Source organism: Erpetoichthys calabaricus, chromosome 14 (assembly GCF_900747795.2).
Source record: "Erpetoichthys calabaricus chromosome 14, fErpCal1.3, whole genome shotgun sequence".
Classification (NCBI taxonomy): Eukaryota; Metazoa; Chordata; class Cladistia; order Polypteriformes; family Polypteridae; genus Erpetoichthys; species Erpetoichthys calabaricus.
In genome coordinates, this window is record NC_041407.2 from 44,825,218 (window position 1) to 44,843,629 (window position 18,412).

Sequence of the window (18,412 nt, forward strand, 5' to 3'; positions counted from 1 at the left end):
CTTGTTGTTAGGATCCATAGTTATTATAGAATACGGCACAGTTATCCCTCCAAAACATTTAAACTTGGTTAGTATAAAGAAACATTTAATTATGGAAGATTACTATGTGTCGTGTCCTTTGGTTTGAAGTCTTGTTTCGACTTACTCTAAAATCCTGTACTAAAGTGACTTCAGCTGCAGGTAGAAGCTCCAAGCAACTGTTGTTATGGTTCTGCCTTTGTCCAGAAACAGTTTCATAAGCTTTATGACCTTAGTCTTGGAAAGTCTTTCTCCTGTGGGGCGAGTGGGATCTTTTCCTGAATAAGATCAAACACAGTTGCGTAGGGTGAGACAGGAGCTTCCACCTGCAGCTAAAGTCACTTCAGTACACATGTACTTTATCAGCATGCCCATGTCGATCAAACAGAGGAAACTCTGCAGTCTACTTGTGACTTTACGCTTTAGGAAGATACGTAAATAAATAAAGGTTAATACAATTCGATCTGGCTTTTATATAAGTAACATATAAATGTTTTCATATAAAGTATATATATTGTGAATTTCCCCTTGGGATTAATAAAGTATCTATCTATCTATCTATCTATCTATCTATCTATCTATCTATCTATCTATCTATCTATCTATCTATCTATCTATCTATCTATCTATCTATCTATCTATCTATCTATCTATCTATCTATCTATCTATCTATCTATCTATCTATCTATCTATCTATCTATCTATCTATCTATCTATCTATCTATCTATCTATCTATCTAAAGGCCATCACAAAACATATGTAAACCATGCTGTTTTGTTGGAGGACAGGTGTGGGGCAGACTGACTAGCAGGATGACAACCGATGTGTTGCTGCATCCAAACGGTGCCATCTTTCACCTTTACACCTGGTGCAGCTGCATTGTTCTTATGTGTGAGTGGATGTTTCTTGCGGGGAGGGCTTCTGTTCTCTTTCTCTGATGCAGAACCCTGAAGGGTTAATGATTTGGAAACACTGCACAACAATGAAGGTCAAAATATCAAAATAAGATATAGATTTGACAGTATGTGATCACTCAATCTAAACAGAGATGCCATACACTTTCAACAGAAATTAAAGTGATAGTATCATTATATGCAGCTTTACAATAAAGATTATTTGGGTATGTCACAACTAACTATTTCTCACATTTTGTACCAAACTTTAAATGCCCTTACAATGCGTGAGGTAATGTGCAGATTTATACATTTCCCTACCACTCCATGTGAGGTAATGTTAAAGCAAGCTGCATTCATGCAGATTGGCACGCACTTAAAGATCCCCCAGTGTGAATGGGTACACATATGTGAATCGCAAGCAATATTACAGTGTAAACACACAGGTGGTTCTGGATACAAACTGTATTGTAATAGCCATCATATTACCCTGAAGATAAAGGGCAGGATGGGTGACTGACAGTGAAATGTCACCCAGGTACACTGAACTCCAGGGGTGAAAGTGTAAGTGGCCAGGAACCCCTGGAAGATTCACGTTATATTTTAACAAAAGTGGGAAGTTTCAAGAAGGCAGGTGTAGACTCCTAGACCATTGGATAAATAAAGCTTTGCAGAAGATAAGGGAGAATCACAACAACAACAACATTTATTTGTATAGCACATTTTCATACAACAATGTAGCTCAAAGTGCCTTACAAAATGACAATAAGAAAGTTACAAGAAGAGAAAACAATTAAGATTAAGCAATACTTTTAAAGAAATAAATAACAACAAAACAAGGTATGGTCAGATGGCCAGGAGGACAGAAAAAAAAAAAAAAAATGTCCAGTTAGGCTGGAGCAAAAAAAAAAAATCTGGCTAAAGGCAAAAAGTCCTCTCAGCCCCAACTGGGTATTCTACCTAAAATAAATGTTAAATCAAACCTCTTAGTTTTCATGCTTCACATCACAGGATTTGATGAAGTTGGTCTCATGAACAGCTGAGACACCCACCTTCATTCCATCATCATGAAGAGACACACGGTGTGGTACACTGGAGGAGTGAACATGACTTCAGAAACAGTGCAGAAATAGCTGTGGCTTCTTTAGTAAGTTATTTTACAAGGTGTTTCCTGTGGCTATAGCAGTGGAAAGGTTATTAATGTGAAAATATGGGTGTTCATCCATTTCTAAATCTGCTTTATCCTGAGCAGAGTTGCAGGGAAGCTGGAGCCTATCCCAGCAAGCATAGTGCAGGAACAATCTCTAGAGCATTCATTGATAACTGTACATACTTCAGACACCAACAGACAGTACCCCAGTATGAACACTGTCCTACAGACTGCTGTATTGTGTGCTACAGGCTTTTTGGAGTGATGAGGAGTATTGCTGCACCATGTGTGTTTGGTTCTCTCCATGAAAAATGGAGACATGAATAATTGGCAAAAATGGGTAGTTGTGTTCAGATGTGCCAAAGGGCATTACATGCAAGAGCACAACAGCTTTGCAGGTTTGTGAAAGTGTATTGTCTAACAGGTTTTCCAGCAGTAGCACACATCATAGTCAAGCGCTCATTGTCATCAGAACTGCAGTCAAAAGACAGTGTTTATAGAAAGGGATCATCATGTATTACATACTGAGATAGCAAACCATTTTGCCACCAGGCAAGAATAGTGGTAAACAGTCAATGCAAGCCCACAAAAAGCCATGTATAGATGAACAATCAGAAGGGAACTCAATGCAATGGATATCTGGAGCAAAGTACTGCAGATGAGGCCCTTGCTAAGAGCTCTTCACAAAGCTGCTCTGTAACAGTGGGCTCAATGCCATAAACACTGGGCTATTGATGCATGGAAACATGTTATCTAGTCTAATGAGTTGTGTTTCTCCTTGTACTCGATTGATGTGGGTCCACAAGTACATTGTTAAACACATGAAGCATTCATTGAGGACTGTGGGTTCTCTAATGTTCTGGGGGTGTGTCAGTTATCTACATTACTAAATGAAGGTTGTATATATGCATGGATGCCAGACGCCAGAAGCAAGCCGTGCTGAAAGCGCACAGCGCCTCAGCGCCCCAGCAAGCCATGCCAAAAGCATACGCGCAAAGTGCCTCAGTGCCCCAGAGTCAACCCAGAGGCACCCAAACAACACAACACAACCTGTAAACTAAACTTAAGGTAAAGTGTGCACACCAACAAGTTGCCATGGTGACATATTTAAACTTGAGGTAGTGGTGACTACTGACAGCGCCAGTAGTCAGTGTTCTCCACTCCACAGTGCCAGGAGCTATTCCACTACACAGTGCCAACAGTACTGCACTCCACAGTGCCAGCAGTACTCCACTCCACAGTGCCAGCAGTCAGTGTTCTCTACTCCAAAGTGCCAGCAGCTACTCCACTACACAGTGCCAGCAGTCAGTGTGCTCTAATCCACTGTGCTAGCACTCAGTGTGGCAGCTGTCAGTGTGGCTTATTTGAATCACATTAAGGTAATTCAGTGTTAAAAGTAAGTTTAGTTATGATTCCTAACAGCAAACGACTTCTAGCTAACGACACAGTCATACAAAAACAAAAACGAGACCACATGGATAAAAACAATGAACGAAGGCGCCTACAACGCGCTTCTGAAACACCAGAACCAAAGGAGTCACGGATCCAAAAAGAAACAGCTTTAGTACAAATATATTTATTTAAATAAATGAAAATTTTCCCAGGACGCTCCCACCCTCCATGATTTTTCATCCCTCCAAAGATCGGAGGGAACAGAAAGTGATTGCCATTCTTGGATTTGCGATTCTTTAGAGAATCGGGGGTTTGCTGGTTGTGAATTTCCCTTTGGGATTAATAAAGTATCTATCTATCTATCTATCTATCTATCTATCTATCTATCTATCTATCTATCTATCTATCTATCTATCTATCTATCTATCTATCTATCTATCTATCTATCTATCTAGGAAATAGGTCCCTTGGTTGAGATGATGACACACTTCAAAGTCAAAGCAAACTTTATTGTCATCTCAACCATATACAAGTATACAGATAGAAGAAATTACAAAGCTCAGGGTCCGCAGTGTAACAACATGAAGTGCAAATAATAACTTAAAAATAAATAATAGGAGGATATCAAGAGTGTCAAAATACTTAAAGGTCAGTATGATATTTTCAGTCTTTTCTACATGTCTTTACAGGAAAGTGGCTTGCGTGTATAAAAGTTCTGTTTTTAGAAGTGGTTGAGGCAGTTAAGGAGTCTGACAGCTTGGGGGTAAAAACTATTCTGTAGCCTGGTAGACCTGGCTTTGATGCTGCAGTATCTTCTCTTGGATCTTCTCTAAGTGGCACTTGGATGGCACTTGAACCAAAAGGCTGCATTAACACAACCATGTGTTACATTTTGTGTTTTAAATAAACACAGACTGTCTATCCCAGACTTCTAATACAGCAATTATAGATAGATAGATTGCATGCAAATTCTGAAGCATTGTAGCATCTCTACTGACTCACAAAAATTGGAGCAACAAGTGAACCACTGGAGAGCATTTCCAACCAAATCTAGCCAAATTGTGGGATTTGATGCTGAAAAAGTGGATTAAAATTGATGTTGTCTACATGGTCTACTGGCATTGTCCATGCCAGACAGAATTAAAGCTGTTCTTCAATCTCTTAGGTGACTATTTTTGTCCTGTGGGTTTAAAAGGGAGGATTAAAGTGATGAGTTATTCTAATCTATGTGTTTAAATTACAAATGATTAAATAGATAAAGTGAAAGGGTGGTCCAAAAAAAATGGTGGTATGGTGTGGAGATTTTAATGCACGTGGTACTTTATGGAGTTGTTTGACAAAGGATGGAAATGGCTTGATTGTAGAGTAGTATTCAGATATGCATCAATATGTACAGTAAGTTTAAATGATGGTAGTGGTAAAATTATAAATGTAAAAAACAATAAATAAAATGTAGTAGGTCTCACATTAGGTTCTAAAAGATTGTCAGGAATGAATCAGATAACATTAAGTGACTGTTACCCAATATTTGTTGAAATAGGTGTAGATAAACATATATAGAGAGAGAAAAGGTAGGAGGTATAAAGAGGTGACTGTACTGTTCTAGTTAAGGTTTGAAATAGGAAAGGATTAAGATTAGCACCATCTAGTGGTGAAATTCAGCATTTCTTTACTTAAAGAATAGCCTGTCTCTGGGCAATGATGTCATCAAGCTGTGCACCAGAAAGTAAAAACAAATGGAGAGCACATGTTTACCTCACTTCCTTTGCTTTGAATATTCAGGTTGGCTTTGAAGGCATTTTCATTTTACCCTATTCCAACTGGCTTCAGTAAACTCTTGTCTGTTTGGTCATTGGAAAGGAGTTTATCTGACTATCGACTCAGGCAGGGCGCTTGAGGCAGAGGGCAGGACAGTGACATTTTGAAAAAAGCAGATTGGAAGAGGTTTATTGAATCATTTGCAGATAAAATGCAATTAGTTTTCAACAGACAGATTTAGAAGTAATAGCAAAAAGGAAGAAAAAAACTAAAGAAAAAGTCTGTGCAATGGTTGACAAAAGAATGTTATGTGGCAATCAGTCAGTGGAATAAGGTGTTCGGAAAGCTAAAGAAAAAGCTTTCCCCAAAATTATACAGTATGTTGGAATATAAAAAGGCCTGTGTATGAATAAGAAAGGTAGTAAAAATGGGAAACGTCATACTGTAATACAATTGGTAGAGATACAAAGATTAGGGAAGTGTGGGGAAAGAAAACGGGGGAATTTAGTAAAAATATCACAATACCATCATTGATAAAAAAAAAAGTTAGAATGGCAATTACAACAAAGAGAAATCCATAGTATTAGCCAGAAAATTTACTAAAATTCATCATATAGAAAATGTATGTTCTGAAGCTAAAAAGAGTAGGAATGAAGTTTTAAGTGAATACCAAGGGCATTGGAAGTAAGGAATAAGTTTGACAATATAATGGATGTGGACTTTACAATACCTGAATTCATAAAATCATTCAAAATTTCACATCAGTTCTCACCAATAAGGGATGACATATTTCTAGTTGTATATTGGAACATTTGATAGAAAGTTATCTAGAGCTTATATATTATACTGTATATTAATATTTTATAATGAAATTTGAAGGGTAGGTTGTATTCCTTCAGCAAGGAAATCTGTGGTGGTAATTGGAATATTGAAATTGGGAAAAGATCAAACAGAGGTAAGAAATTACAGACCAATTTCATTGACATCTCATGTAAAATAATGGAACTTCTGGTAACTGAACACGTAATGTATTTCTCCAAGAAAAGGTGTAGGTTATCAAATTATCAAAGTGGTCTCCATAAATGAAGAATGACAATGAATTCTGTTTGACGTTTAGAAGATGATGAAGGCTCAAGTGGATTAGGAAGCTGTCATTGTATTAATATTTGATATTGAAAATAATTATGATACGATGTTGAAGAAGGCAGTGATATTTTCATAATGAAAACGAGAACTAGAACTAAAAATATTGTTTTTCGTTTTACAAGAACGAGAACTGAAATTAAGGCAGAGAAACTAAAACTTAATAAAAAAAAAATTAGTGATATGTGAACGAACTAAAATGAGAACGAAAACTGAGTAAATATGAAAAAAAAAGCAATAGCATTTTTGTTCAGTTTCAGTCGTGCAGAGGGGTTGTTTGTATGTCACCCTGAGTCTTCAGTTACGTTGCGCTGTTCACTATACGGTGATCTTGTAACTTGGGCTTTCTATAGTCACGTGGTGCAACTTCCATAAAAAAGACGGTTGTTTGTTTGTTGAGCTCGTAGAGTTGAAGCAGTAAGCACATGTGGTTGACGATGGCGAGTTTTGCACATATATTTGCGGGTAGAAATCTATGAAGTAATGTGTGAAAATACTTTAATTACAGTGCAGAGGATAATAAAAGCAACTATAGCGTGCAAGAAGAAGAAAAGAGTCTCGGAGTTTCAGTGCAGGACCACCTGGATCAGTACATGACTGCACATCAGGGCAACAGAGTGAAGCTACAGACCGCAATACCTCTGACATCAAAAAAAAAAAACTAATAATCCATATTACTAAACGAGAATGGTAAACCAGATGGACGCAGGGACATCCGGCCATGGGCCGTGGACGCAAAAGACTGCGCAGGCGCCCCCACAACCCCCCCCCCCCCCCCCAAGCAACGGAAACCAGATGAAAACCAACGTAAAATAAGACATGAGGCGCCGAACGGAACACACACAAAGAAGAGGATTGAGACCCACGACACACAAAGCCCCCCTCCAGTAACTGAAATAAGAAATGAGGCGACGCGCCCCTAGAAAACCAAAAAGAAAGGAGTCAGACGCAAGCGCCACATAGCACACGAAACGGTACGCACACAAAAAAGAGGATTCAGACCCACCACACACAAACACCCCCTCCACTAACAGAGATAAAAAAAAGTGAGGCTACGCGCCAAGAAAAAATGTCTCGGATCCAAAAACGCAAAGCTCAAATAAGCAAGGGTTCAAAACGAAACACCTCGAGTCTCACAGATTAACCGACATACAAAAACGGGCAAGGCTCAATACAAACAATGAACGGTGTAAACTGCAACGGGCTTCTCACACAGCACAGGCAAATCCATTACAGCTCCAGAATAGCACGTCCCAAATCCTGCACATACAACGACGCGCCTCTCAAACGGCACAAGCACAACATACACGTCAAGGACATCAACGACAGACACCTGCTAAATGATTGCGCCAGTTAGCTGACAACGCGTTCAATAATAAGTCCACTATTCATGAAAATTCATTGGGATTAATGAATGTCATTTGCAATCATTGTCATTCACTTAACTTCCCTGAAGAAACAACTGGCAATACAAGTAATGAATTTACACGTTGTTGTCAAAAGGGCCAAATTAGACTGCCTCCTTTACATTCATATCCTGCATATCTACAGAAGCTTCTAACTAACGAAGTACCTGAAACTAAAAACTTTACGAACTGCATTAGATCCTACAATAGTTCATTTGCTTTTGCATATACCGGAGTAAATATCAGGCCACCAGAAGGCAATGGCCCATACTGCTTTCGCGTATGTGGACAAATATTACATCGCATTGGAACAGTGCACCCTGAAACAAATCAAGAACGCAAATATGCACAAATCACGTCGGCACCTACAACAAGCTTCTGAAACCGCGGAAGAAAAAATGTCTCGGCTCCAAAAACACATGTCACTCATTATTCAAAATACCGGTCCCAATCACAGAAACATCGGTATCCACTATGAAAATGAACAGTAACAATGCACGTGACATCCGTCTTGCCACACTATTAATTATAGATGAATTTACAATGGCATCCAGTCACTTACTCAACACCATTGATAAACTTCTACAAACGTTGATAAATAATAATACACTATTCCCTTTGGAGGAAAGGTACTGTTATTAGGAGGAGATTTTAGACAGTGCTTAACTATTGCTCCACATGCCATGCGCTCAGCTATTATTCAGTCCACCTTAAAATACGCGACAACGTCATACATAAACAACAAGAGAGCGAACTACAATGCATATACAGGCGCGAGACCTGATTGGTGATAATACGAAGAAACGAACAGTCCGCATATTAACAGTGAGTGCGATCCTCCTTATTACTTATCCATATTCCTAATGATAAAGATCAAACAAGTCATCAATTCACGATCACGGGTACAAAACTAGATGGCTCGAGTAACGGGACCACAAACACGTACCCGCATCAAAAAAAAAAAAAAATTCACGTCACCTACAACGCGCTTCAAAAAAATGTTACGCGAACAATTGGCATTGCTTTCAAAAGATACACTTAGTACAAAACATGCGATGTCCAGATCCCGAATATAACAATTGCTTATTACAACTGAGAGATGGTACACTCACCAGTACAGATGTACTTCACCCAGATATTATTACAATTCCTCAACCCTTTATCTGCGACGACTTACTTACGGAGATTTTTGGAACAGCAATCTCATTAGACCAAATACCCCTTTTAACACAACGGACTATATTCTGTCCAAAAAATATTAATGTTCATCACATTAATAACCAGGTCATTTCATTACTTCCTGGAGAGGCACGACTCTTTCTAAGCTCTGACAAACTTGACTCTGATGACGACAATGACCATCTTAATTTCCCCTTAGAATATTTGAACACTATTAACCCAGCCGGATTTCCACAACACAATCTTAGCCTTAAAAACGGAACAATAATCATGCTATTAGGAAACCTTAACACTACACAGGGTTTATGCAATGGTACACGTTTAGTCGTCAACACTATGACACACAATGTTATTCAAGCAACAGTTCTTACAGGATCACATGCTAACAATACTGTTCGAATTCCTAGAATTGACCTTACAAGTTCTAACCTGGAATTACCTTTTACACTTAAACGGCGATAGTTCCCCATTACACCTGCCTTTGCCATGACCATCAACAAATCACAAGGACAAACCATGGACAAGGTTGGCATCTACCTCTCTGAACCCGTTTTTGGACATGGGCAACTTTATGTGGCCTTCTCACGAGTTCGACGTTCATCTGACGTTAAAGTTAAGGTCATAAATGCTCCATGCCAAGGAATACTCATTCAAGGACAAGACACCATCTTTTCTACTAATGTTGTGTACAAAGAAATTTTCCAATAAACCTTTACACTGTACCAAACACTGAATTGTTTGCTTCCTATATGCGTCATCTACACCTTCACACTATGCTATATCTCATTCATACATCACGCTCTTTGTAATTTCCCAACACCAGGGGTTGGCGAGCGAAGTGAGCAGGGGGCGGAGCCCCCTAGTGATAACATAAAGTAAATGTGCCCACTGGTCTGTGCTATACATTTGTTTTCTGTCTGATTCCAATAACTTTGATAATTTTTATAGTCAAAATTGCTGAATTGGCGCATTTCCTGTTCAAATACAGGGGAGAACCTTCGAGCCTCACCTCAACTCGGACTGCGCTCTCTCTCACGCACTGGGTTGATGCACGCAATTGGCACGTGCCTGTTGCTGTATCTCTGTATGTCGCCAATATAATGTTTGCAGACACGTTTATTATACACCCTGACTTTCCACAGTCTGGCTAATATCTTTAATGAATGTGTGTGACATATCTAGCCTTGCTTGATTGGTCATAAAATCTCAGTGAAAAGGCACAAGGTGAGGCAGACAGTCGTGCCAATAAATTAGCGATATCAGAAAGTCAAGTGCACTACAGCGGTCTGTTTATTTTTATTTTTTATTCCGACTGACTGCCAAAATGGAAGATTAAGACTTTGGTCTGGTAGAACAATTCGCCAAAGAGTTGGGGTAGAATATTCCAACAAATAGAAACAGTGATAATGTAGTCAGTTATTTTTTAATATGATGATACAGGATATTTTTTATCAGATTGGCAAATCATGTAATTCAAATGATAAAGCTTTATGGTAGGGAAAAAAATCCAATATGCAGTTAATAACATTCAACAAGCAATTAATGGAATAGAACTATGGGCAAATGTTTGTGTGGATATGAATGGGGATCTACAATTATCTTTATTAAATATTTGATCAAATCCAATGTTGATTATGAGCTAATTGCTTATAGTTCTGATTCAAATACATTAAAATGCTTGGAGTTACACCACATGAAAACTGGAAGTAGTGCTTCACTGGTCACTTAATTGCTTCCAGCACAGCAGGCATGTTGAAGTGAACCTTGGCTGAGATATTCTTGACCTGTCAGCCAGTTTCCTGAGAAGTAACAACAGATAGCTGATATAAACTGATGAAGAAAGTGCTTCAGTAAACAAATAAAATTGGCCCACTTTAAACATTAATAAAATACAGTTTGTGCTTCATTAATTACTTCTGAGGTTTACTATGTTAGTCAAAAACAATGCGCATTCTAATAACGAGTCGGTGATATAAATATTATGTATGTGAGTGTACATTTAGCAGGTTTGGCTGCATTTCCCTACTTGATTAAGGGTCAGAGTTGTCAAAAATCTATGTACGTTCAAATTTTCTTGTATAAATCCCAACATTTGCATGGAAAGTTGCATGCACACACTTTGAGCCTATTTTTGTGCATACGTAAGTTTTATAAATTTGACCCCTTTTTTATGGGTGCCATTCAGGAGTTTTAAACAGGCGTGAAGGTGTTATCAATGTAATGTTCCTGGCCTGCTTTTGTGGCTTATTTAGGAGGCCCTAACGCCTTTTCACTATTTTCGTGACTAGTAGTCATAACTTGTGACAAAGTATTATATTATCTTAAATTGGAAAAAAAATAACTTTCTCTCTGAGAGATGATACAATAATTGTTCAGAACATGTCAGTAATTCAGTTATGTTATCATAAAATAGCTTGCTGGGTCTCGGTTTGACTTTTGCTGTTGTTGTAATGTGAGAAAGCACATTGATTCAAGTAGAGGAAGGAAATGTATGTGTTTTATTTTTGATTTGGTTGATATTTGTTGAGTCTCTTTATTTTATTTTTTGAACACAGTGATTGTACTGCTTACATAAGTTTATCTTTGACTGAACTGTGTGCTACTGTATAGGTTATTGTTAAATAAAAACAAACTATTGGCAATATGTAACTGCGTGGCTAACTCAGACAAATGTCACATAGAGTTATCATCACTGCCTACAGAAGCACAGGCTCCTTTGTTGCATAGTTGGTAAGCAAATCATTTGGCATCAGCACATGAATAAAAAATGAGAATTTTTAATTAAATGGATACACTGTCCTCTCATTTAAATTTCATCTAATATGGCATGAAGCATACTAGGTAGAATGACAAATGCAGCATTAGGTCACTATTTCTTCTAACACTGCCATTATTACATTATTTGTGAATTGTTTTTTTCTATTCTTTTTCCTCCTATTTTTTGAAGTCTTATACAGAATACAGTATATTATTGCAGGGTCTTTTGAAGCTGGAAGATATCTAGTAAGCATCAGGTGTGAGGCAAAACCGAACAATTAATTGGGTAATTATACTCTGCAGCATATACATGCATATGCTCACGCACAAAAATAATTTTTTCTTAATTTCTTCATCATAGGTATGTTGCCAATTTTGAAATGATTTTCTTGTTTACTTTTTTGCATGCATGTGCTTTGTTGGTACAGTACTTATTTCCTCACTATACAGTACAACTGAGGTCCTTTTAGACTGAAGAGTTTATACGCCTTGACTGATGTGGAAAGCTCACAGGAGGAGTTAAAAGAATTTGCTGAATAGGGTGGAGTGGTCAGCTCAGCTTAGTTTGTTGTGACCATGAGTGACATCTAGACAAGCGGAAAAAATTATAATGAAAATGAATGAATGTATGAATTAATGAGTCATACTATTATTTGAAGTTTTATTCTGTTTTATTTTACGCTGTAATGTTTAACACATTTGAGTGTAACATATTTGCCCTTTGTGCCTGTCTTTGGTCACCATGATAAGAAAACTATTTGCCAGGTATGGAAGGAGTTGGAAATAGCCTCCAAACAATACAACCATGAGAGAGCCATCACAGATTCTTTGTGTCTTGGGTGGGATAACTTGTGACCACTGTTGAATGACAGCGAAGCATATAGTCGGTCCTTTTTCTTTCAGTGAGAGTAAGGAATGTTGGAAGTGATCTTTTTAGGAAAACAAACTGCACAAGCTGGTGTTATGACTGCAGCAGAAAAATGTGTAATCTTCAAAACTTTTTTATATAAAGGCAGTATGTGCAACTCCTGACTATTCTGACTGGAGATACTATAAGGCAGTATCATACGCTGATCCAGTAAGGTAACCCTTGTCTTTGATTAGAACATTAAAACAATGAAAACATTGTAATGAAAACAGGCCATTGAGCCCAACAAGCTTGTCGATCCCATTCACTAAGGTCCCCCAATAACATCAAGTTGAGAGTTGAAGATCTCTAATGTTTTAATTTCCACCAAACTACTTGGTAGTTTATTCCATATGTCTATAGTTCTTTGTGTGAAGAAAAACTTTTTAACCTTTGTATTAAATATATCCTTAACAAATATCCAACCATGTCCCCATGTTCTTGTTGAAGAGTTTATTTTAAAGTACCAGCTGGGATCAACTGATGATCAACTTCATAATTTTAAACACTTCAATCAAGTCTCCTCTTCATCTGTTTGCTTAAACTAAAAAGGTCCAGCTTCTTCAGCCTTTCCTTGCAGCTTATACTTCACAGTCCCAGAATCCATCTAGTTTCTTCCCTCAGGACTTTTTGTAGTACTTATATGTCTTTTTTGTAATATGGAGACCAACACTGTATGCAGTATTCTGAATAAGGACCCATTAATGCGCTATATAACTTAAACATATCCTCCCATGACTTTTGATCCACACATCATGATATACTGTATAATCTAACGTACTGTTTGCTTTGTTGATAACTTCTGTATGCTATCTTGATGTAGAAAGTGATCAGTCCACTATGACTCTTAGATTCTTATAAGCAGTACTTTCAAGTTTTAAACCCCTCAATGTGTATTGAAATCTAACATTTTTACTTCCTACTGTAATACCTTACATCTGCTTATCTTAAATTTCATCTGCCTCAAATATGATCAAGCTGGCATGCTGTCCAGTAATGTAGAATCAAGTTGATTCTAAATTATCTGCTGTTCCTTCTAGACTGATGTCATCTTCAAACTTAAACGACTTGTTTATATTCTTATTCTTTGTTGCTTCCATTTATTTAGTTGTGATGCTTGTTTAGGTTAGCGTCTTATATGCACTAGGATCAGTCCAACCATCTTTTTATACAAAAGGGATAATGTTTGCTAGTTTCAATCTTTAGGAATTGGTCAAGGGTTCATATTTAAGCTTACTAGCCTCCTTAACCATTCAAGTATACATTTTATGTGGTCCTAGTAATCTGTTAGATAGATAGATAGATAGATAGATAGATAGATAGATAGATAGATAGATAGATAGATAGATAGATAGATAGATAGATAGATAGATAGATAGATAGATAGATAGATAGATAGATAGATAGATAGATAGATAGATAGATAGATAGATAGATAGATAGATAGATAGATAGATAGATAGATAGATAGATAGATAGATACTTTATTAATCCCAAGGGGAAATTCACTTTCAGTCTATTTAAACTGAGCACCACCAATCCCTCTATAATTTCCAAATCACTAAGTACCTCTTTAATAACCCTGGTTACATTTTTAAGGTTATTGACATATTTCCACATGTAAACTTTAGAAAAATGCAAATTCAAAGCACTTGCCATTTCACTTTCTGTGTATTTTTCTCTCCATTAATGTTAGCACCACTCTCCTCCTTCACCTTTCTATGTCTACTAAAATATTGAAAAAAATCTCATTAGGTTACCTTTCACTGTTTCTGTAGTAGTATTTCTCTCAAGCTGCCTTTTAGCCTTCCTAAAATTATTTTTCACCATTGCTCTCAAACTCACATATGCCGTAATGGTTAACACTGCAGATAGTAGTCTTATGTGCCTTATACAGCTGTTTTTCTTTCATAATTTCTATTTCATCTCATTATTTATCCATCACATAGTTCTCTTTAACTCCTTACTGCTTCTAAACTTTACATAAAACACACCTCCTCTACTATCCCATACTTAAAGGAATACTCCACATAAACATCATATTTTCTTTATGTGTTACTCATTCATTGGTCAAGAGTTCAAAATGGCTATCCTATGTGGACTTATGTTTCCTGTTTATGATTTGTGCTAAATTTTCCAGATTTATTTAAAATTATTTTAGCAAAAGAAAATAAAAATTGTGAATTTACCTCGTTTTGAGCATAGGACTGGGTAACTGACAGGTAGATTAGTGACATCATTAACATGAGGTTTTGTTTTTTACTTTTTGCATAGATGCAGAGTGGTGGCTCTGAGGCTAAGGATCTGCGCTGGTATCCCGAAGGTTGCCGGTTCGAATCCCCGTCACTGCCAAAAGAAATCCTACTCTGCTGGGCCCTTGAGCAAGACCCTTAACCTGTAATTGCTCCGGGGGCGCTGTACAATGGCTGACCCTGCGCTCTGACCCCAAGGGGTATGCGAAAACTAACAAATTCCTAATACAAGAAATTGTATAAGGCGAAATAAAGAACAAAAAAAAAAAAAAAAAAGATGTTTTACAGATTGTCATTGTACAGTATTGGTCGCCATTACCATGTATCATATCATAAACTTTTTTCCATTTGCATGAAAACATGAGATTAAAATTTTTTCTCAGCCTTTACTACAAATTACATATAAAAACATAAGTATTGCTTTAACAGCATATTCTAATTATGCTATTTAGGCTTTGTTACATCTGCTCAAACTTTGCTCAAATAAAATTAAACTCAAATGTTCTAGTTTTTATAAATGAACTCTGCCAAAACACTGAAAACACTATATAATATTATGGTCATCAGATCCTTAGTAATTTAGTTATACATATCCCCTGAATCATATTTTGTTATTTCAAAATACCAAATCTAGACAGGCTTCTCCCCTTGTTGGTGTGTTAACATGTTGTGTTAAAACTGTCACTGACTACCTCCCAAATCTTCTCTTCTTGTGCTCTGCTATTTGTAAGGCTAGCGAAGATAATATTGGGGTAATTAAAGTCCATGACTAAAACATACCCCTCTGAAGTTGCCATTTTTATAATATTCTAAAGGTAGAAATTGAAACTAATGTCTGTATTACGAGTTCTGTACCACGCTCATAATATAAGGTCTGAATCTGTAATGTTTTCTAGTCGAATCCTAACATTCTCAGATTTGCATTCAGACCTTATTTCACAGCAATAATAATAATGCTCCCCCACCTTTTTAGTTCTTTCTCTCATTTCTAAATGATACAAACATCTATATTATTCTCATCCCCATCTCTGTTTATTTAGCCAGGTACAGTATCTGTTATTCCTGTTATATTATAGTAATGTGCAGCTTCACATAAATCCAATTCATTTATTTTATTCTTGATACTACTACCAGTAAGGCAAGTAATTGTTAATACATTACTTACTTATTTACTTAGGTAGATGCTGCACATTGGTGGTGGTTGAAATGGTTCCCCCCTCTCAATGTAAAGCACGTCAAGTGTCTTGCAAAGCACTCCATAAATGCAATGTCTTTTACTTCAGTCTGGCTTTTTAACAGTGGACTAGAACTTTTATAGTTATCTTGTAACTCTCGATTATATAAGACTTTGTAGCTGTTAGAAAACACCACACCTCATTCTTAATAAGTCTGGCAATATCTAGAGTGATTTCCAACTGCAGGTTGGGAATGGTTATAGCAGAGAAAAGACAGAAATAAGTTGTTTTTTTTAATGTGAAAAATGGAAGGTTATCTTTTCTTCTGTATTTTCCTAAGCTGATTTCTTTATGTTTGCATATTCTCCTGTATCTTTTTGCCCTAATGTGTGCACTAGCAGTACACCTTAATTGCCATACCATCTTTCCTGTTGTTTCAGAAAGTTTGTTACTGCATATCAACATGTTTCATAATTTTAAAATATTCTAATCTCCTACATGATAGACTTCCTACTTCACCATTAAGTTTAAATCCTCAGTGAATGACATCTTAATTTTTTTGGAGGTAGTATCATTTGAGACAGTGAGTTTCTATATTGTGTAAAGAGGTGTATCACTTACATGTGCAAGTGGGTGGTTCTCGTATGCCTTCTCATGCTCAAAGAACTTGTCAAGCCCGTGTGCTTTTACAATCTGCTCTGATTCATCAGAAAAGAGTACAGCATCGCCATCAAAAGCTACACGAAGCTGGGTGTCTGACACTTCCACTACCTTGTCTGGGCTGTAGATAGTTGCTGCTGCTATTCCTATCAAGAAGAAGAAATAATTTATATTAATAACACAGTCTTAACTAAATCATTAGTTAGTCAAGTAAATAACTAGAACAGAAAACAAAGTAAAAATGATAAAGTAGCATTGAAGGTGAGAGGATACCACAAGAGTGAAGACAAACATTTCAAGAAAGATGGGGTAGACTTTTTCTTTCGAGAAATCTTAAATATGATACAATCAAAATCACAAAGCCTAAGATGGCAATTCTTGTACCCTCAGTTTTGCTCATTTTTGTTTTGTGTGTTTAGATCTCATTTTTAGCAAACAAAATGTATGGGCTTCTGAGCAATTTCTGAGACCATGACTGTGATCACTTAGCCTTGCCTTACTTAAGTTTTAATGAGAGACCAAGCTTTAATGTTGCTTTGATCCAGCTGGAAGTCTTCTACCCCTTACCCATCCTGGCCTTGAATATAATCAAATAAAGGGCTTGTTGTGGACATCGAGAGATATAGAAGGACCATGATTTGAGAAAGGTAAAGACATGTGATCCTTTGGGTTTTCACTCAATAATAAAACCAGACAAACTTCCATCCGAATGCTCAATTGTTATCATTGTCTGTTGTTAATACATTTGTAAGATGACTTACTCTATATCCTAAAATAACTTTGAATGTAGACTGGGTTTCCTGTGAATCACCCCAGCTGCAGATTATGTTGAGTGCTGACTGCCCTCATTGCCCTTCCGGTCACATATGTTTGGCAGCTGGCTTAATTTCAGCCAGTTTGACAGTTGGGTGCATAATTTCTCCCATATCCTCATGATGACATTAACTGACAAGATGGCTGGCTGTTTTGAAGATGCCTGGTTAGATAAGTTCTAATAACTGAGCTGTCACATAAGAGGCTGAGCCCAGGTCCTGCATCTTGTCTTACGGTCAAAGTCCTTGCTGAAATACTGCTGAATAGCATGTTTTATTAATTAATGTACATATATCATTTTTATCACTTATTTATTTTTTATGCGAAATATACATTGTGGAATGTATTATAATTATTATGTTCAGAGCTAGGGCACTTACTCAGAGAAAGAGATCCATTGGAAATTACTAATTTCTAATACTTGTTTCTCTTAAATTGTAAAGAGATTTCTTCACTTATTATTTCATGGAAAAATTAACCACATCACTAATTTCTGTTACACTACTCTCTAAACTCATGAAAATATGTACGATTTGGCAAATACACTATGACATCCACATGTACCTGCAACATTTTAAAAGTGTCAAGTTCACTATGATATCAAGGTCCTTCTTTAAGGTGTATTTTCTAGTTTCCTAGAAACCTCCAGCTGTGTATTCAAATCTTACATTTCTACTTTTTAGAAGTAATATCTTACATTTATTTACATTAAATTTCAGCTTCCACAAATCTGCCCAGTCCTGTATTTTGTCCCTCTGTAATAAGTGTGACTCTGCATTATCCCCCATTTCACCTACTGTAGTTTGGTATCATCTGCAAGCATAACCAGCTTATTATTTATTTTCTTATCCAGATCATTTTTATATTAAAAGGATTAGTGGGCCCAGTACTGATTCCTGAGAAACAC

The 18,412-nt window shown here is 36.9% G+C and overlaps 1 protein-coding gene across 1 annotated transcript in view; it reads right to left on the minus strand.

Moving 5' to 3' along the window:
• The window catches only part of LOC114664961 (cytosolic 5'-nucleotidase 1A-like), a 64,949-nt gene that overhangs the window by 6,037 nt on the left and 40,500 nt on the right, over nt 1-18,412 (minus strand). The window contains exon 5 of the mRNA XM_028819296.2: nt 16,654-16,838. Within this exon, the coding sequence (XP_028675129.2) occupies nt 16,654-16,838 (185 nt within the window). The remainder of the gene's footprint in view (nt 1-16,653; nt 16,839-18,412) is intronic.